At 35.8% G+C, this 21,644-nt stretch overlaps 2 protein-coding genes across 2 annotated transcripts in view; one reads left to right on the top strand and one right to left on the bottom strand.

Moving 5' to 3' along the window:
* Positions 1-509: 509 nt before the first annotated feature.
* Positions 510-13,112, bottom strand: yju2 (YJU2 splicing factor homolog). The gene is made up of 8 exons (XM_079819384.1): positions 12,951-13,112; positions 12,586-12,686; positions 11,224-11,368; positions 10,996-11,130; positions 6,424-6,605; positions 3,744-3,888; positions 2,962-3,112; positions 510-1,184 (listed from the first exon to the last, which is right to left on the bottom strand). The coding sequence occupies exons 1-8, from the start codon at positions 12,972-12,974 to the stop codon at positions 1,048-1,050; spliced, it is 1,020 nt and encodes a 339-aa protein (XP_079675510.1). The 5' UTR covers positions 12,975-13,112; the 3' UTR covers positions 510-1,047.
* Positions 13,113-14,384: 1,272 nt separating this feature from the next.
* scn12aa (sodium channel, voltage gated, type XII, alpha a) overlaps positions 14,385-21,644 on the top strand; it is a 141,164-nt gene continuing 133,904 nt past the window's right edge. Inside the window, exon 1 of the mRNA XM_079820321.1 lies at positions 14,385-14,779. The gene's annotated coding sequence lies outside the window, so the exon portion shown is untranslated. The remainder of the gene's footprint in view (positions 14,780-21,644) is intronic.

Genomic DNA, 21,644 nt, shown 5'->3' with positions numbered 1-21,644 from the left:
ACACAAAAAGGAACGATCCGATTCAGTTCACGTCGCCAACCCTCATTAACACCTTCTCCATCAGCAAACAGAGGTCAAATTGTAAGGTTAAGAGGTCAACAGCACTTTGGTGGATCAATATGAGACATGGTAAACAATGGGTTGTAGACACATTGGACTGAATTAACATCACATTAGCAAGTGTTACCCTGAAAACCAAAATAGATTGATGCTATTTAAATATAGAATATCAAAAATATATGGTAACACACACACATATGTATGGTAATATATTACATAAAGTCCCATTTGTTAGCGTTAGTTAATGCATTAACAAACAGTGAGAAATACATTTGTTACAGCACTTATTAATCTTTGTGAATCTTAGTTAATGAAAATACAAATGTTAATTTTTAGTTCATGTTAGCTCAGGTCCATTTTTTAGTTCATGTTAGCTCAGGTCCATTAAATAATATTAATAACCTTTCATTTTAATAATGTATTAGTAAATGTTGAAATTAACAAACTATGATTTAGAGGTGTGTATTAACCATAGACTGAATAAAACAGGTATTAACTAATGCTAGCATAATGCATCTGAAATTAATTTTTCAAAGTATTTGAAAATAAAACAAATGGAAAAAAATAGTCTATGCTTGGGAACAAAACACAAGGAACATTTTATTTTTTAAGTCTTGTGATATGGGATCAGTCTAAATTAGATTTAGATTCATTTATCTCCACTGTAACCCTCAAATGCATTTCCTTGTATTGACTGGACTAACAAATACCACATTATAGAGTACATAATACATTAGAAATACATTATAGAGTACATTAGACACCGGGATGGCGCAGATCCCCTGAATTCCAGGCAATGGAAAAAGCTTTTTATAGACAGACAGTGCTCCTCCAGCTAAAAATATCATCACTGAAAAATACAAATCTCTCAATTATCCTTTTAAAGAGTCCAAGTTAAGGAAATTTAGAGTGTTCTGTGGAAAGAGAGGTGGTCATTTTTGCTGGTCTGTAAAGAAACATTTAATTTTGGTCAGCAAAAGCACCAGCCTAGTCAGAGTTGCTGTCATCGCTGTCTGTGTACGCCCCCAAGAGGCTGAGAGATGAACCGTTCTGAGATGCCACCGGCTGCCCATTGGAAGCACTGGCTGATGCCGTGGAGGACGCTGGTTTGGCAGCACCTGCACCTGAATGATCAGGAAAGACAAAGAAAATGCAGGTTAACAGATGGAAAAACTGTAAAGGGATGTCGATGAGTCTGATATGCAAATACAACATCAGGGTTTGCTGGTGGAAACTGTAGTTGGTTTTTAGGCATCATTTACGCAAGCTTTTTTTTCAATGGTCAATTTTGTCCTCACATCTATATTTTAAAAAACGGGTTGCACACTCCACATCTATATCATTCCTTTATTCTAGAGAGAAAAAAACTAAACAAAAACAAAATACTCCCTGAAACCTGATCTACATCCACTGATGAGTTGCAATTTGGTATATATATATATAAAAAAAAAAAAAAAAAAAAAAAAAAAAAAATATATATATATATATATATATATATATATATATATATATATATATATATATATATATATATATATATATATATATATATATATATATATATATATATATATATATATATATATATATATATATATATATATATATATATATATATATATATATATATATATATATATATATATATATATATATACATTTATTTATTAATTAATAAAATTAATCATCAAGACGTTATAATGTAATCATTAAAGCCACATTGTCATTTTTATTTGTTGCTTATTCAAAATAAAGGCATAGCTTGATGACGCCTGGATTTCGCAGAGCTTTTATTTCACCAGTCGCTACTTCCGAAAATCGAGGGTAACGCAGGTATGATGTCATCGATAGGCGACACGCGGACACGGTCCGTGACCTGGGGCCAGTTGCATAAACTTAGCCATCATGTTTAGACTGTGTCTTAAGAACTAATTTGACACACTAGCAATTAGTCAAGAGGTAATCAGTCTTACTTTTCTGATTCAAATTAGACCAATCTAACTTTTTATGTAACTGACTTTAAAAAGTTAAGAACAGTCTTGAAGAAAAAAAAATTGCTAGTCTAAGCAATTTATGCAACCGGCCCCTGGTTAAAATTGCTTATTTCTCTGGATTTAAACATTCTAGGAAATATTTTGGGATAATTTAAGTATACAAGTCAACAAAATATATAACACTGTCTAGTGGTTTTTGGAGTGTACATATTGTGCCTTTAATTTGCAAAAAAAAACCCACACATTTATGTTATGATGTGATCAATAATTTGCAATTTTAGTGTAATAATTATCATGAATAATATATGCACTACTGTTTAAAAGTTTGGGTCATTAAAATAGTTTTTAAAGAAATGAATACTTTTATTAAGCTAAAAGTATTTTAGCTAATTACTTTAATTAGCATTAAACAAATGGTGTTTTTTTACTTTCTATTTATCTATGAAACCTGAAAATAACATCACAGTTTATGTGAACCGTTTTTAACATTAATGATGATGATAAATGTTTCTTGAGCAGTAAATCATCATTTTAGAATGATTTCTGAAGGATCATGTGATACTGAAGACTGGAGTGATGATGCTGAAAATGCAGCTTTGATTAACAGAAATAAACTGCATTTTAAAATATATAACAATAGAACACAGTTATTTTAAATTGTAATAATATTTCACAATATTAATTTTTTTAAACTGTATTTTTGATCAAATAAATGCAGCCTTGGTGAGCAGAAGAGACATTGAGAAATGTCTTCATGATCCTAAAATGTGCTATTGTGATCGTTTAAATGACTGAATGAATGCATATTGTTATTAAAACGCTGCTTACACCCCCCCACACACTCGTTCCGACAGTCCCGGACGCTTTTGAGAAACCATAGCTCGACTAGTTTGAATAGATCATGAACCTGTCTGTGTGTCAGGAGCCTGTGGTGGAGTAGCGTGGGCAGGTTTCTTCCTCACCACCAGAGACCCCAGAGCTCCCTTCCCGCCCAGACCTCCGACACTCCTCTCCCAGCTCTCCACCTTCTGCTTCTTTACGCCCACAGACGATGAGCCCTGTGGAGTTCAGGAGGAAAAACAGCACAAAAATGAATGAGAAACATATGAGATGTTAAAATGGAAAGAAAAAAAACACATTTATAAGGTTACCAAAGATTTCCATTTCAAATAAACGCTGTTCTTTTGAACGGTTCTATTCATCAAAGAATACATCGTTTCCACAAAAATAATGTTTTCAACATTGAAAATCATAAATGTTTCTTGAGTAGTAAATCAGCATATTAGAATGATTTCTGGAGGATCATGTGACACTGAAGACTGGAGTAATGATGCTGAAAATTCAGCTTTGATCACAGGAATAAAGTACATTTAAAATAGGAAGCAGTTATTTTAAATTGTGATAATATTTATCAATATCATTTTTGATCAAATAAATGGAGCATAAAGGCTTTTTTCAAAAACATTAAAAAAACATTTTGACCCATAGTGCATGTAGGAAAATGTTTGCCTGAGAGCAACAACAATAATATTTGATCACAGCATATCACAACTGACCAATCACAGCTGAAGATTCCACAGAGACATGTAATAAAAAAAACTAATCAACCATGTATGAAATTAACCAAAAAATAATCAAATTAATTTGTAAAAAAAGAGAAACTCTTATGGCTTGTGTCTTTGTCTCGACCTGTGATCCTGCGTCCCCGTCTGTGGTGAGGATGTCTGTGGGTTTATCAGCCGTGTGTTTCCTGGCTCTGTCTTTTGTATTTTCCATCTCTTCCTCAGAGTCCGAGTCCCTCAGTCGCTTAACCAGAGCTCTGTCTAACATCTCTCTAAGAGGAGCAATAGAAGAGAGAAGTTTCAACCACAGAATATTTATATGCTATATAATATAATTCATGCTTTTTAATCCCATATATATTCCTAAATTCCCATTATGTGCTTTAGAAAAACATACTTAGACAGTGAATGTACATAACCTCATAAAGGAGCTATTATTGACACATGTAAATGTAGAATATAAACACAATTAAGACTTTCAAACATCAACATTTTAGGTTAAAAAGCATTTTGTACATAAACTATATTTTAGATGCTAGGGCTGCCTGATAAGGGGAAAAAATCTAATTTAGATTTTTCTGATAAAAATGCTATTTAAATTTTTGTGCACTTAAAGGGTTAGTTCAACCAAAAGTGAAAATAATGTAATTTATTCCTCACCCTCATGCCGTTCAACACCCGTAAGGCATCCGTTCATCTTCGAAACACAAATGAAGATATTTTTGTTGAAATCCGAAGGCCTGCCTAGGGATCAATGTAATTTATACTCTCAAGATCCATTAATGAACTAAAAACATATTTAAATCAGTCCATGTGAGTACAGTGGTTCAATATTAATATTATAAAGCGACGAGAATATTTATGGTGCGCCAAAAAAAAAACACTTATATAGTGATAACCAATTTCAAAACAATGCTTCATGAAGCTTCGGAGTGTATCGAATCAGCGAGTCGATTCAGTGGTTCGGATCGCGTGTCAAACCACCAAACTGCTGAAATCACGTGACTTTGGCGCTCCGAACCGCTGAATCGACTCACAGATTCGATACGCTCCGAAGCTTCATGCAGCAGTTTTTTTTGAAATCGGTCATCACTATTAGGGCTGTGCGATATTGAAGAAAAATGCGATATGCGATATCCTTGTTAAATAATGCGATATTCGATACGATATTGCTTTAAGTGTGTAAAATCAATTTCTTTCCCCAACTGATACCTTTCACTGACTGTGTTTACATGAATACTCATCAAGCCATTTTGACATAACTGTGTGTATTTGACAGTTCGAGTGTGTAACAAAAAAAAAGAACAGCTTGTGCGCACGTTTCGTTGTGTGTCAGACAGCGCGAGACTGCAAGGAGTTGTTTTTTGCAAGTTATTGCATTTAATAACTCTTTTTGACGTCAAGCAAGTCACATAAGTAACAGTCGTGTGCCCAGTCTATTCTCTGCTATATGCGTCAACCTAAAACATACACTTTTCACAATGTTGAAGTAGCCTATTAAAATCATTCAGATATTGCGTGCCCTTGCGATATGCATATTGCGATATGTACATTTGCGATATTTCGATACATTGTGCAGCCCTAATCACTATACAAGTCGTTATTTTGTTTTTTTTTGCCGCACCAAAAATATTCTCATCGCTTTATAATATTAATATTGAACCACTGTACTCACATGGACTGATTTAAATATGTTTTTAGTTCATTAATGGATCTTGAGAGTGTAAATTGCTTTGCTCTCTATGCAGGCCTCACTGAGCCATTGGATTTCAACAAAAATATTTTCATTCGTGTTCCGAAGATGAACGTAGGTCTTACGGGTGTGGAACGGCATGAGGGTGAGGAATACATGACATTATTTTTTCATTTTTGGGTGACCTAACCCTTTAAAAGGTCATGAAACCCCCCATTTCAGCAGCAGTCAGTTTTGTAAGCTCACTGTAAATTACACAAATACATACATATCCTGTGACAGCTATAAATTAATGCACAAACAAATTCACAGCCATTCGTATTTGTTCTCTGCATCGAAAACATTTACACGCCGTTTCAGGCTTTTTTAAAGGCTTATTTCGCATCGTTTTTACAAGCTGTTTGATAGGTTAAAGGGCCGTAAAGAGCGGTTTCACTCAGTGTGGATGAATCGTGTTTGTGTTGAAGACTCAGGAGCTATTGGAGAGAACTTATGTGACGCAGAAACTCTTACAAAGCAAAAAAAAAAAAAACACTTGTTTTTGATCCATTAATGCATCTCTCACAGCAATCGCACTGTTTGAAGCGCCTGTCATAGGAAAACAACACGTGCTGTCATGAATAAGCATGGCGTCTTCTCATTGGATAAGGACATGCAGTCTCATGAATAATTATGAGACACCGATGTATTATAGTACAAGAAATCATCGCATCCTGTGACGTTGACACGTAGATGAATTTAAACCCGCAAAAAGGTTTAAAATGAACTAGTTTTCTCCTACAAATCAAAACTAATAGATGGTAACATTGACTTCTATGAAGTTCAACACACATAACCCTGTAAAAATTTAAGTTCTTTCATTATTTACTCACCCTCAAGTTGTTCCAAACCTGTAAGAATGTCTTTCTTCTGCTGAACACAGAAGAAGATATTTTGAATATGGGTAACCAAACAGTTGATGGACCCCAATGGCTTCTATAGTTGGGGAAAAAAATACTATGGAAGACATTTTTCCAAATATCTTCTTTTGTGATCAGCAGAAGAAAGAAATGTATATAGGTTTGGAACAACCTGAGGGTGAGTAAATTAAGTTCAAGCATTTCTTTTTTCATACTTGGTCTCTCGCTCGTCTTCATCGTGCTCTTTTTCTCTCTGTCTCCGCTCCATCTCTCTGTACTGATCCAGCATGCCCTCAAAATCCACCTGCGCCTGCCGCTGGTTCAGATCCTTCAGCTCCTGCAGGTTCTCCAGCACCTCCATCTCCATCTTTGAGTCCCGTGTGCGGTTCTCCAGGACCTGTGACAGCATTCAGGGAGATTACCTTTTAGGTTTGTTTGTATGGGTTTTTGATGGTTTGCTCTAGGGGTGGGAATCTTAAGGCAAATAACGATTCGATCCGATTCCGGGAGTAACGATCCGATTCCCAAAACGATTCTTAAAGGTCCCATGGCATGGCATTTTTCTATTATTTTATTGTGTTTTCTGAGGTGTACTTATATTATTAGTATGATTTTTACATCATAAAATGTCATAATTTAGAAATAAAAGGCATTTTTTCTATACTGCTGTTTGCCCTGTGGCTGAATGCCCTGCTTCAAGAGGCGTGTCTGCTGTGAGACTTCAGTAAAAACGCCCACTGTTGTGATTGGCTGACATCTTTGCATTTTAAATGAGCGGAGGGGGCGTGGTTTAACGAGGCACGAGCAGGCACGAGTCTGCCAGAGAGACGGATGGACCTGTGTTCACTTCTCATCAGTTCTCTCAGCATGTCTCAGTTCAGGGTGAACTGTTGTAGTTACTAGCATATACTTCAGGTTATTAGTTTATTTCTAGTCGGAGGGGCTGTCACTCATGTCAGAAAGTTAGTAACTTTAGTAAATTATGGATCAGCGCTGACTCGAGACGCGAACCGTTTAGAACGATTCAGTCCGATTTGGTGAACTAGTTCGGTTCACTAAAAAGAACCGATTCAAAAGAATGATTCGTTCGCGAACCGGACATCACGGAGACGAAACGATTGCTAACAAAGTTATTTATAGTAACCACTGAGTTATGAGAGCGCTGTCTGTCAGCGCGAGTTTATTGTGTTTGTATCTGAGAGTTCTGAATAAACACGAGTCCCAGTCACACCGAGTCCTCTTCATCATTATTCTACCAACTTTGTAACACATGCAATGTACCATTACAGCGAGATGAACGAGTTAGTAAGTGTTGAGTATAGTATTATTTCTAGATATGTTCCAATCATATGAATAGCGTCATTGACACGCATTGAGTAACGTTACACAGCGCAAACAAAGACACAACAGTTGTAATCGAATGTAATCCAGTTTATTGTGGGGTTAGCTGGCTAGCCTAGCCGGATACCCTCACGCTTACCCCCCTTCTGCTTAATCTCACGCCGCGTTTGGTGCCTCCGCTGTGGGCCAGATGCAGTACTGGGGGTCGGGGATGTTGGAGGCCGAGCTTCAGCGTGCGTGAAGTTTATCTCTAAAGATGTGACTGCTGATGTTAAACAGAAAAGACTGTATGCACATTTTAGAACAGATAGACGCGACAAGGACGTACAAAAACACTGACTCACAAGATAGAAAACACGAAAACACTGTTCTGTCGGGAGAGAGAGAAGCCGCTGCGTGTCCACAAATAATAAATAATAAGCAACACATAAGAAATCAATGATCACAGATCAGAAGGAACTGAAGAAAGACTTCTGTTTTCATTTGTACATCCAAACACTGAGAAACTGCCAGCGTTCACTCGTTCACAAGTAACGTTAATGATCTCGAGTGTTTGCAAGGGCGTGCCAGATTCTCTGGGCGGAGGAAAGGGAGGTAACTGTTCCTGCTTGGACGTCAAACCAGGAGACTTCAGGATTGGCTAGTCGGGCCTGTCATTTTCTCAAAGGCAGAGAAAGACAGCCAGAACTCGGTTTTACACCGATCAACATTTCTATCCACTTGGGGACAATATTCAGGCTAGGGGAACTCATATTAATGTTGAAATACCTCATAAAATGAAAATTTCATGCCATGGGACCTTTAACATACATTTTTTGGTAAGTAATTATCCTGCTGTGCAAATACATGAACCTTACATTTTAACCAAAATTGGAGCTTATGTGTTTTGTTTTTTAGTTAGAATATCTGTTTGACAGTATTGCCAGATTAAAAATGATTATGAAGATTTCTTTCAATACTTTTATTTTATTGACAAAGTTATATTCAAGATTGACAAGCTCTGAATGAAACATGGTAAGCTATATATACAATTGCAAAGAACAATCATTAAGAATGCAAAATTGTCACACTTAGTTGTACATTTTTTACATTTTAACAAAAAATGGCTTTAAAAGCAAAAAAAAAAGTTTACTCTGGTTAGAGCCACAAAAAAAATCTTTAAAACATAGGCTAATGCAGAAGAAAAACAACTTTAGCGCTCGCTGAAAAGCCAAATTCTGTGTGCGCATAACAAGCTGCAACAGTCATGTTAGAGACATTTAATGAATCACTCACCGAAACGAAGCCAAATTTGTTCAGAATTTTCCATTCATTTGAAACATTGTGCAGTAGTTCAGCAATATTCGATAAGACGTTCCAAAAATTATGCCATGGATGTTGGTAGGTTTATGTCCCGGCCACCGCATCGGAGACATAGGAGTGTTATTAAGCATTAATGGCAAGGAAAGCGGCTTATAGCCTACTTGAGCACCACTTCATTATTTTGGCTCAGAATCTCGTTTGTTGGAAATATGAACTTAATTTAGAAATGCTTTTGAAATTAAAAACTTTGCATTTAATAGGCAAAATACATTATTGAAATGGGGAGGCAGCCGCAGCGAGCGCAGACACAGAGCGGCCAGAGAAACGGAGGAGCGACCGCTGTAAGGCATTTGAGCAAAACTGCAGAAAAACTGCATAAAACGTGCGGGTGTTGAACCCTCTCACCGGGAAAAGTGTCCCCACGGGTGCGACGCCCCTGAGCAGGGCGTAGTTTGTCCATTTTATCTTAAACAAAGGCAATTCACCAGCATACGAACGTTCGCCTATCAACAGGTTTTTCTGTTTGTGGCCGTTTGAATTGAACACAGAATCGATTCTGAATTTTGAGAATCGATTCTGAATCATTGGATAACGAATCGCGATGCATCAACCTTTTCTCGCACCCCTAGTTTGCTCACAAAGACACTGTAAAGGCTTTTATGTACACCTCCATATGTGGAAAACAGTAGAAAATAGGGGTGTGCCATATCATACCGTCCACGATAATACCGGTATATATTTTTACCTGATAAAAAAAGTGTCATATCGCGATATCAATGATATAGCGACGCGATGGGCTATGCCACATTTACGTTCCCTAGCGCACAACAACATGCATGTCAGCCTCCGATAACGACTTAGTACCTAAAAAGGATCTATTTGTTCACAAGAGGTCAGCCCTCTTGACAACTGACTAAACATTGACAACTTAAAGCTGCTATTGATGTTTGCAGCGCAATATTTGACCGGAAGGGTAAGTAAACATTGATAAAGAGATAAAGTAGTGCGTAAGATTACATTTATTTGAATGAATGGATTATAGCATTTATTTGGATTAATTATCGAGAGAGAGAGAGAGAGAGAGAGAGAGAGATTCGTACCTGTGTGACTGCATCTGTTCAGCGTCTCTCTTAACGAAGATGTGCGTTTATTACTGAAAAATAGCGATGTAACCCCCTCGTTGCTGAGAAATATAATGTAGTGATCCAGTAACTTGGCTATTTTATTGCTAAAAGTTGTGGGGCGGCGTTAATAACAAGTTTCTGTGCTCATGAATGTGCGGTGCGATCTCTGCTCTCTGAATGCGAGTGACGCGTGCGCGCTTCAATAGCCCCGTTTAGGCTACTTTTATGTAATTCCGATTGAACGATTCTGTGGACAGTTTACACAAGACGTTATGTAAACCGATCTGGTGTTGAGGTAAGAAACACCTCAGAAAAATAAATTCTTCTGACAGGGGCAGTTGAAGTAGAAAGTGCCTGGGACAAACGCTGTCAGATGAGATGGCGTAGCCAGGCTATGTCTGTGTCATTATTCCAACATTATCTTCATAACTTGTTACAAAATAAAAAGTTTAACGATTCAGAAAAATGTGTGTATCCTTAATGAAAGCAGTGTTTATATGCAGCATTTTCATTCAGACTTTTAAACCGATTACAGTGCTCTGTGTAAACACACCTGAAATGAAAACAGCGCATTAATATAGAACGAGGATTCATCTGACTTGGAACTACCTGTGCATTAAACGATTTTATTGCACACCTTCCAGCCAATCAAAATCAAATATTCAGACAGACCATGGCATAAATTACATTAGTTATTGTTAAACTAAAATGTTATGTTATGGTTTTGTTTGCACTAATAAATGCTGCTGCCTACCAGCTGCAATAACCAATATAACTTAGTTCCATTTTTTTTTTCTATATCGTCATAAATATCGTTATCGCAAATATTCTTGAAATATCGTGACATAATTTTGAGGCTATATCGCCCTGCCCTAGTAGAAAAGAAACAATGTTTTTGTCACAAAAGTGGAAATAAGAGTAACAATTAAGCACAAATGGTACAGAATAAAACAATAGGCCCTTCAAAAAACCTCCAATATCATAAAAGACACATGTAGTCTTTTAAAGTTTCTAACAGACCTTCATGGGGTTGTTGAGTTCCTCTTCCTCTCGCTCCAGCTGGACTTTTTTCTCCTCCTCTTCTAGCAGTTTCTCAGCCTGAAAGTTGCGTGTTGCACCATGTTCCATGGCATAGTCGGTGTTCTCTGGATCTGTCTGAGAAAACACATCAATCAGATGAAGTGCAACTGAACAAACACACAAGAAAAACCCCTCATGTGTTGTAGTATGATGTGTGTGTTCAAGTACCTTGAATGTGATCTCAGCCAAACATCTGGTGCATTTAATGTAGAATCTAAAAATGGGAAGCCCCATGTACAGTTCGTTCTGAACCGTCTCCTTACGAGCATTGAACTTCTTCCCTTTGTAAATGTATTCTCCACACGTTTTACACCTGCGAAACAGCAAGCATTATTTTCTGAAAGATGATATAATGTCTAATAAATGCAGATGTTTTCTTCACAAACCTGAGAATAGGTTTTTTTTTACATTCAGTATACCATTACTTAACTTGTTTTTGTGTTTTCTCCTCTTATTTTTTCAGTGATATACAGTACCGGTCAAAAGTTTGGAAACATGAAAGAAGTTTCTTATGCTTATCAAGGCTGCATTTATTTGATCATTAATACAGAAACACAGTAATAATGAGAAATAACAATTTGAAATAATGGTTTATTTGAATATACTTTAAAATATAATTTATTTTTGTGATTCAAAAGCTGAATTTTCAGCATCATTACTCCAGTGTCACACGGAGAAATCATAATATGCTAATTTGATACTTAGTTATTATCAATGTTGGAAACAGTTGTGCAGGCTAATAATTTTTTTTTTAACCGGTGATAATTTTTTCAGGATTCATTGATGAATAAAATGTTAAAAATAACTGCATTTATAAAAAAAATAATAATAATAATCCTAACAATATAAATCTTTACTATCACTTTTAATAATTTTAACATCTCCTTGCTGAATAAAAGTATTCATTTCTTTAAAAAAAAAAAAAAAATTAAGAAAAAAAACTGTTGAACTGTATATTGTTACAAAAGATTTCTATTTTAAATAAATGCTCTCCTTTTAAACTTTTTTTTTCACCAAAGAATCCTGAAAAAAGTATGACAGGTTATAAAAATATTAAGCAGCCCAACTGTTTCCAACATTAATAATAAATCAACATATTAAAATGATTTATGAAGGATCATGTGACTGAAGACTGGAGTAATGATGCTGAAAATTCAGCTTTGAATCACAGGAATAAATTACATTTTATTATATATTCAAATAGAACACCATTATTTTAAAAATCGTAGTAATATTCCATAATATAACTGGTTTGTCCCTGTATTTGTTATCAAATAAATGCAGCCTTGATGAGCATAACATACTTATTTCCTTTCAAAAACATTAAAAATAGTAATGTTTCCAAACTGTATAAAGTGCTGTGTGAAATAGTTGATTATTATTAATATCGAAAAACAAGTATTTATATGAAACCTACAATAATGCATTACATGACAACATCATGCCCTTATATAATAGACCTGTATTTCTATCTAAAACCATGCAAGTTATATGAGCATTATATAAAACAAAAAATAAAACTCGTCTCACCTCATATTAAACGGTGCCATCAATCTGACAACATACTGACGGTCTTTGGGCAGTTTGAGTTTAGGGATTTTAGACGGATCAAAATCCGGAGGATAGTATTTCTGAGGAAAAACAAGAAGAGATGCTGTAAACGTGACAGTAGGGCAACTTTGTCAACAGAAACTTACTTAGAGGTTCATCTTAGTACGTGTGTTCAAGATCATTACAACATTTATGCACACTTTAAGAGCACAGAAAACATTAACGACTTAAAATGTAGTAAATGTTTACACTGCGTTGCTACTTCATTAGCATGCTGTTAATAGATATTACTACTCAAAGCCGCAGCACAACAATAATATAAAATTAAACGAGGAGGTACTTACATTCAAAACTTTTCTTTCCGACATGGTTCTCTTTAATTGACTAAAATGTAACTTAAAGACGACAAATTAATGCTCAAATGTTTGTTACTACACTACGCGAGCTGGACGCTTCTTCCTCGATGTCACGCGGTGTGTTTATATCCGTCACTCGCGCGCTGCAGTGCTGCCACCACCGGCAGAGCATCGCTACTACAGGCGAGAATTACAGGAGAACATTGGGAAAGTTTGGAAACATTACTGTTTTTAATGTTTTTGAAAGAAGTATGTTCATCAAGCCTGCATTTATTTAATCAAAAATACAGAAAAAAAGTAATATTTTTAAATATTATTACAACTTAAAATGGTTTTCTATTTTAAAATAGAATTTATTGCTGTGATTCAAAGCTGAATTTTCATCAATTACTCCAGTCTTCAGTGTCCTTCAGAAATCATTCTAATCATTCTAATATGCTGATTTGATAGAAATTTTTCTAACTATTTACTAACAAAATAAATCTTTACTATCACTTTTTATCAATCTAACACATCCTTGCTGAATACAATTATTATTATTATTTTTTTTTAAATCGGACCCCAAACTTTTGAACGGTAGTGTATACTGTTACAAAAGATTTATATTTTAAATAAATGCTGTTATTTTGTTTATTTTTCTTCATCAAAGAATCCTGAAAAAAGTATCACAGGTTATAGAATAATATTTAATAAATAAATGAAATATTAAATGAAGCTTTGAATCACAGAAATAAATTATATTTTAAAGTATATTAAAATAGAAAACCACTACTTAAAATTGCAATAATATTTCACAATATTAGGCTACTTCTTTGTATTTTTGATCAAATAAATGCAGCCTTGGTGAGCAGAAGAGACTTTGTTCAAAACCATAGTAATGTTTAATGTCCAATAATACAAGCTACACAATAATACAAGCCCAGAAATATGAATATGAATAGTATGCAAAACGTTATTACAAACAGGAAGGTGCTAAGGTACGGTGGTTGACATATTAAAAACATAACCATAAATCTCAAAGACATAAAGATACCACTAGAGGGAGATGCTGAATAATAAATCAATTCTGAAACACTAAAGAGTTATTTTTGCTTCGAAGAATGTTAGGAGCACATATATTTCACATTAAAGTACAAGCTGTGATATTCAAATATGCAAATAGTTGAGTGCAACCTTAAGAAAAATAAAAAAACATATATTTACTAGGCTACTTTTGATAGATATGACAGAGAAATCCTGACGTTAAAACCATAAATAAGGACAAACCAGCCGAGCCCAAAGTGAACTCAGCATTATGTACATTATTTAAATAACCAATACGGGCAATAAAAGTCCTGTTTTCTTGCTTTGCGACTCATTTGGCACGCGCAAATGTTTGGTTAAGATGCGCGTAATCCCGCAGCGCAAGGGCGCGCGCAGGCTGTTTGGCAGCAGTTCTCGCGCAAACTGCTGCTGTGCGCCAAACAAGCTGGACACATTCGCAAACGAGCTAAAAATGCAGTCAGATCTTCGGTGGGAAGCACGGACGACGGTTGCACACGGAGTTCTTTTTATGTGAATGCTGGGAAGAAATAGATCAACTTTAAATCTGGATCGCGTAAAATGAGCGTTGCGCGAGATTTAAGAGTAATGCATTTGCGCGGAATCCAGAACTATTTACCCACAATTGTCTGAACAATCTTCCAGAGTCCTTGACGGAATACTTTTATCTGGGATTGGGGTTATTCCCATCATGGATCAGTTTGGGATTTTGGATTTACATCAGCGCAATAAATGGAAATGCCTGGACGCAGTGCTGCAATTAACGGAGTTTACATGTAAGAGAAATATTTTTTTTACATACAAGTTGATGAAATATCTGTATTGCATATTTTGAGTTTTCAAACCCTTCATTGCAAGTGTAATTCCCCATGTGCAACATGAATAACAGGTCAGACATAAAAGTAAAAATACTTTTTTTGAGTTCTATATGGCTACTGTAAGGTTCTTTGGACATTAAAAAGTTGTTTCAATATAGGTTCTTCAGATCAGTGTTGAGATTCCCATATTTTAACAGAGAAAAACGGAAGGCCATACAGTGAGGTCTAAAAAGTCTGACAGACGCATTGGGAAAAAAAAAGGGATTTCTTTTTCATTTCAACTAGGATATATAAATGGAAGCATTTGAGAATTTAGAGAGGAAAAAAAGGTGCACAAATGATCACGATCACCAATCAAAGTGTCATTGATCATGTGACTCTTTGTACAGAATTGCAATGGTGATAAAGTGCAAAATCGAGGCAATTTCACTTGTGGACTTGGAAAGTGTATCCTTTAAAAGAAAGGTTGTTTGACTTTTGTAACTCATACACTCATCCTCATGTTAGTGATGCAGTGGCTGCGGGTTCAGTCCCTGTACCTTGAGTGCACTTTGGACAAAAGCATCTGTCACATGCACTAATGAAAAAGCTCAGGAGGATGTATTTTGAGTGTTTGAACCCCAACTGGCTCTCTCTGTCCTCACTTGTCTCTCATCAGCTGGAGTTCAGATGGCCTGCAGGGAGGAAATAGATATAATGCATTATGGTTGACCACCACTATACACGACGCCTCCCTTTTAATGATCCTTAATGGATCTGTTGGTTTTATCAGGTCAGCGCAGTGAGAAATCAGAGAAAGCATGACTTGTGTGTTGTTGTCATTTTCAGGAATTTGAGTCATGGAGGAAAAGATTGTTATTTCTTTCTGAAATCCCGGTAAAATTGCTGGCAACACTTTATTTTACAGGGTCCTTGTTACACATGTTACATGTAGTCACTGTAGTAATAACTACAAATGATGCATAATTACATGCAACTAACCATAAACCAACCCCTATTCCTAACCCTAGCCCTATAGTAAGTACATGTAGTTAATTATTACTCAGTATTTGATTACACTGAAACACGACACCTTAAAATTATGTTGTTTTAAAAAAAAACTACAATTTGTCCTTTGTCCAATGTGGTTACGACCAAAACACACAACAAAATGACTACAACTTAAAAGTAAAAATAAAATTGAAACTATAAAATTGAAAACTGATTCAAAATATTAATAAAAACTATAAAAGTATCTCAATGATACTAAATTAAGGCCTGTATAAATTATAATAGAATGCATTTAAATTAGGGCTGTCAATAGGTTAATCGCGATTACAGTTTTTCTCAGTCGCTTTGGTACATTTCTCAGATCAGAATTGAAATTCTCAAAACTACCTGTTCAATTCTCACATCATTGTGTCACGTGTGCACATCAAAAAAGCAGTTTCTCATTTCTTTGAACAAGTTGCAAATGCTTGTGTACATCCATGCAAATGATTATGTACAATTATCTGCTGTTTCCTACATTATCAGTTGCTTATGTCATGTTGATCAAAATGTATTATAATGGGTCTCTATTGAATAGTCTTACCCCCCCACAACATTTAGGCATTAGTTCATAGCATAAGTCTTTACATGCAAAATGGTTGAACAAGTTGTCATAATATGTCAAGCATATTTCTATACATTTCCGTTAGAGGTTCATATTTCTACTTTTGTTTTTCAGTTTTTTTTCCTTTGTGCTATGCAGTGCTGTCTTTTCCTTTCTGTATCGCAATGACATGGTCTGTCAACAAATGACAGTACAAACAGTAAAAGCATAAATGTGAATCTTGTCCAGTCTCTTACAATCAAACTCCCACATACACTAAGGTGTAACCTACAATTTACAATAATTGTCATCAAAACTTTAGCCATATTTACATCAGAACATCCCTCCAGAGTACAATTATATTGACAATATGACTAAGCAATTTGACTGTCTTATTCATACACAATGACACAAGGACTTGTCATTCTGATGGCACTGACATGTTCATTGACACAAATATTTACTTTTGAGAGATGAACTAAGGATTTTGAGCAAGAGACTGGCTTTTGCAGGTAATCCATGGTGTTTTGCTATTTGTACGAATTGTTTTGAGAAATGCACTTACTGTTTTGCAAATGTCGAGGATGATTCGAGAAATGTACCAAAGCGACTGAGAAAAACTGTAATCACATCCAAAATAAAAGTTTGTGTTTACATAATATATGTGTGTGTACTCTGTTAATTATTATGTATATATAAATACACACACAAGCATGTATATATTTAAGAATTTTTTTTTAAATTATATATAAAACATTTATATTTATATATATTATATAAATGTATATACAGTATATACATGCAAATATTTCTTAAATATATACATGAATGTGTGTGTATTTATATCTAAATAATAATTAACAGAGTACACACACATATATTATGTAAACACAAACTTTTATTTTGGATGTGATTAATCGCGATTAACCTATTGACAGCCCTAATTTAAATGCATTCTATTATAATTTATACAGGCCTTAATTTAGTATCATTGAGATACTTTTATAGTTTTTATTAATATTTAGAATTTTTGATTTTTCAAGTGCAATCTGCCCAAAACAATACAAATAATTAGCATTATATAATTTAATAAGCAATTGAGATGTACATACAGTTGCTTAAAAATATAGCAAAAAGGCATAGCTGATGATCTCAAAATGGCCAAATATTGATTTATCAGCATGACCGATAGATCAATCCATCACTAATTCGGTTTATTTACAAAAAAATATAAGGCCTTACATTATGTATTGTACAGCATTATAAATACCTTAAAAATTGTATAGTGGATATTGACTATATTGCCAAAAGTATTGGGACACCCCTCCAAATCATTGAATTCAGGTGTTCCAATCACTTCCATGGCCACAGGTGTATAAATTCCAAACACCTAGTCATGCAGACGCTTCTGCAAACATTTGAGAAAGAATGGGTCGCTCACAGGACTAAAATGGAAGCAACTGGGAACAACAGCAAATTCAGCCACGAAGTGGTAGGCCACGTAAAATCACAGAGCAGGATTTCTGCAGAGTCAATAGCTACAGACCTCCAAACTTCATGTGGCCTTCAGATGAGCTCAAGAACAGTGTGTAGCTTCATGGAATGGGTTTTCATGGCTGAGCAGCTCATCCAAGCCTTACATCACCAAGTGCAATGCAAAGCGTCAGATGCAGTGGGGTAAAGCACGCCGCCACTGGACTCTAGAGCAGTGGAGACGTGTTCTCTGGAGGGACCGATCACGCTCCTCTGTCTGGCAATCCGATGGACGAGTCTGGGTTTGGTGGTTGCCAGGAGAACGGTACTTGCCTGAATGCATTGTGCCAAGTGTAAAGTTTGGTGGAGGGGGGATTATGGTGTGGGGTTGTTTCTCAGGGGTTGGGCTTGGCCCCTTAGTTCCAGTGAAAGGAACTCTTAACGCTTCAGCATACCAAGACATTTTGGACAATTTCATGCTCCCAACTTTGTGGGAACAGTTTGGGGACGGCCCCTTCTTGTTCCAACACGACTGCGCACCAGTGCACAAAGTGTCGGTCCATAAAGAGATGGATGAGTGAGTTTGGTGTGGAGGAACTTGATGTTCTGACCTCAACCCGATAGAACACCTCTGGGATGAATTAGAGCGGAGACTGCGAGCCAGGCTTTCTCGTCCAACATCAGTGCCTGACCTCACAAATGCGCTTCTAGAAGAATGGTCAAAAATTCCCATAAACACACTCCTAAACCTTGTGGAAAGCCTTCCCAGAAGAGCTGAAGCTGTTATAGATGCAACTCCATATTAAACCCTACGGATTAAGAATGGGATGTCATTAAAGTTCATGTGCATTTAAAGGCTGGCGTCCCAAAACTATTGACAATATCGTGTAGAAAATGAATGGATGGTTGGATGTTTGTTATGATCACGATGCCTTAATGCCTTAATTCTTCGAAACTTCTCTGACTGAATATGTAATACAATCTCTGTTTGCTCTGAGGAAATATTTGCGCTTCAAAATGCTTGCATTGGTTCCACATTGTCTGAAAGAATAAGCAATTCCAGTGTGAACTTGATTTAAAACTGTCAGGTGTCTTTTGTCTGTTGGATGAAATATTACAATTAATCAATAAACACACAAGCTAGCTGTTGTATTGAATATTAGTATGACCTTATGGCCGACTATTTTGATCATTTCTTCCCTCAACCAATGAAAATACATCAAAACTAGTGACATCATGTGAACCATGAAAGATAAGATTAAAATTTAAGATATTAAAAAGAGAATTTGGTCTAGTAAATTGAATGTTGACGAGGACTGCCTAAATCTGCCGTGCTGCATGATCAGAGTCTCTAAATCCTAAAGTTTATTAAAAGCTAAATAACCTGCTGAAAAAGTTAATACAATCAAGAGCGGAAATACAAATAGATGGAGAACCTGGACAAGTGTGTGACGCAAAAGACAGAATATTTGTGAAAGCACTGAAGACGATTAACAAAATCCTGACTTTGATTACATTACGTTTGGAAGAATGTGAGAGTCGTTTAGACAAAAAGCTCCACGACACACTCAGAAACCACCCTGATTTTGCATTATTAGCCGAAGGGCGGTCTAAATTATGAATACAACATTAATTTCAACACTCATCAGATTGATCAAAGGTCAGGAAATGATACGCAGGATTTGTAATTTAAATGACTCTTTTTATGTTCTGAATGGTCTTTGTTATGGCTTTACGGCTGGACTGAAAGCTTCAGAAATACTGTACATGGGGAAGGACCTGTTATTTTAAATGAGAAGCAAGATGAGTAGTATGATCCTCTAATACACTCTTAGCAAAACAGGTTCAATTGGGTTCCATTTAGAATCCTTGGGAACCATGAACGCCATATAAGGAGAAATATCTTAAATGATTGCATAATACTTTCATGTTTAAAAGGTCAGGGTTTTTTTTATACTAGTGATCGAGTATGTTTACGAGCTGTTGACTTCATAAATGAAAATTAATATAATTTAATTCAATTAGTTAAGTTTGCAATTATGTTTGGTGGTATTTGTGATGCAGAAATAACATTTTAGTCTTCTGAGAGTAGTCATCAAGAACACACTCCCGTTGTAGTGCAGTATTTTGTTGCGTTTTGTATATGATATTTGCTCTTCAGTTCATTTTACAGTTTTTTTTAATTGCTTTGGCGCAATTATCACAAGCAATTGGCACATTTTCAAAACTCTTAGTACTAATATCAGATCTAATAACAGATACTACCAGATCACCAAAAGTGCAATTTTTTTTAAACATTTCATCATTCACTAGGCTATATTGCCAAAAGTTTTGGGACGCCTGCCTTTACATGCACATGAACTTTAATGACATCCCATTCTTAATCCGTAGGGTTTAATATGGGGTTGGCCCACCCTTTGCAGCTATAACAGCTTCAACTCTTCTGGGAAGGCTTTCCACAAGGTTTAGGAGTGTGTTTATAGGAATTTTTGACCATTCTTCTAGAAGCGCATTTGTGAGGTCAGGCCCTGATATTAGACCAAGCCTGTAGCACTCCTCTCAGAAACTGAAGCCTCCGCGCCTCGATCGCCCCCAGGTGGTTGGTCCCAGTATAGCTCATAAGCCCCGCCCCTCTTTGTTTTCAAATGGACGCGAGACAAACTAAACAATCAAATTACACTTCAAATATTTTTTTCCAAAAGTTGGCAGTTTTTATCACGATTTCATTTCAAGTGTTCGTTTTTTAAATCCGTTTAGTTTTAGTTAGTTATTTGATGCTATAAAAACGGGGGGTGTGACGTCATGATTGACAGCTGAGATTGACGTTTTCTCTGAGTGAAGTTGTCATTGAGGCACTAACTGACTTTTTTGGGGATTTTTGGGAGGAGATTGGAGCTTTAGCTTTAATTTCAACATTTCCATAACTGTTTATTTCACACCAACATAATGAATTGTTCTTCATCTGCGAGAGTGTGGGCGGGCTTTTGATATCGCGGCCAGGGGCGCCGCTAGCCATTTTGGGCCCTATGAAAGAAAATGATTTTAGATTAGATTAGATTAGATTAGATTCAACTTTATTGTCATTACACAAGTACAAGTACAAGGCAACGAAATGCAGTTTAGGTCTAACCAGAAGTGCAATAGCAGCAAGTGCAGGATATACAATGGATGCGTAAGTGCAGGACATGGATATGTACTGAATATGTATAAATATGTATAAATAGAGAGACGTTATTACTATAAACAGAACTGAATTTACAGGTGAATATGTACAGTGAATAAATATACAGATGACTATTACTATAAACAGAATTTACAGGTGAATATGTACTATGAATACAATATACAGATGGCTATTACTATAAACAGAATTTTACAGATAGAGGTATACAATAATATGTTAGGCTAATATAAGGGATAGCAGTGGATTAGGGTAGTGCAATAAATTATGGACAGAGCTATCCGGAAAAAAAAAGTGTAAAGTGCAGTGGAAAGTGGTTGCATATTACATTTAGAAGTACAGTGCAAAAATGCAAATGTAAACATTGGTACTATAAATACAGTCGGCAGTGCAAATGAGCATAATCCAGTTAAGATATGGCAGTGTAAGATGCATATGTAAACAGTTGTTACTGTGATAAACAGTCGGTAGTGCAAATAACAAAGTGAAGGAAGATGTGAGGTAGGAGAGTTATCAGTATATGAGGGGAGTGGATCAACGGGGGTTTGAGTTCAATAAAGAGACAGCTCTGGGGAAAAAACTGTTCTTTAGTCTGC

Source organism: Gobio gobio (genome assembly GCF_949357685.1).
Source record: "Gobio gobio genome assembly, chromosome: 6".
NCBI classification, from domain to species: Eukaryota; Metazoa; Chordata; class Actinopteri; order Cypriniformes; family Gobionidae; genus Gobio; species Gobio gobio.
The sequence above is the reverse complement of the archived record's forward strand: the minus strand, read 5'-3'. Positions and strand labels throughout refer to the sequence as shown.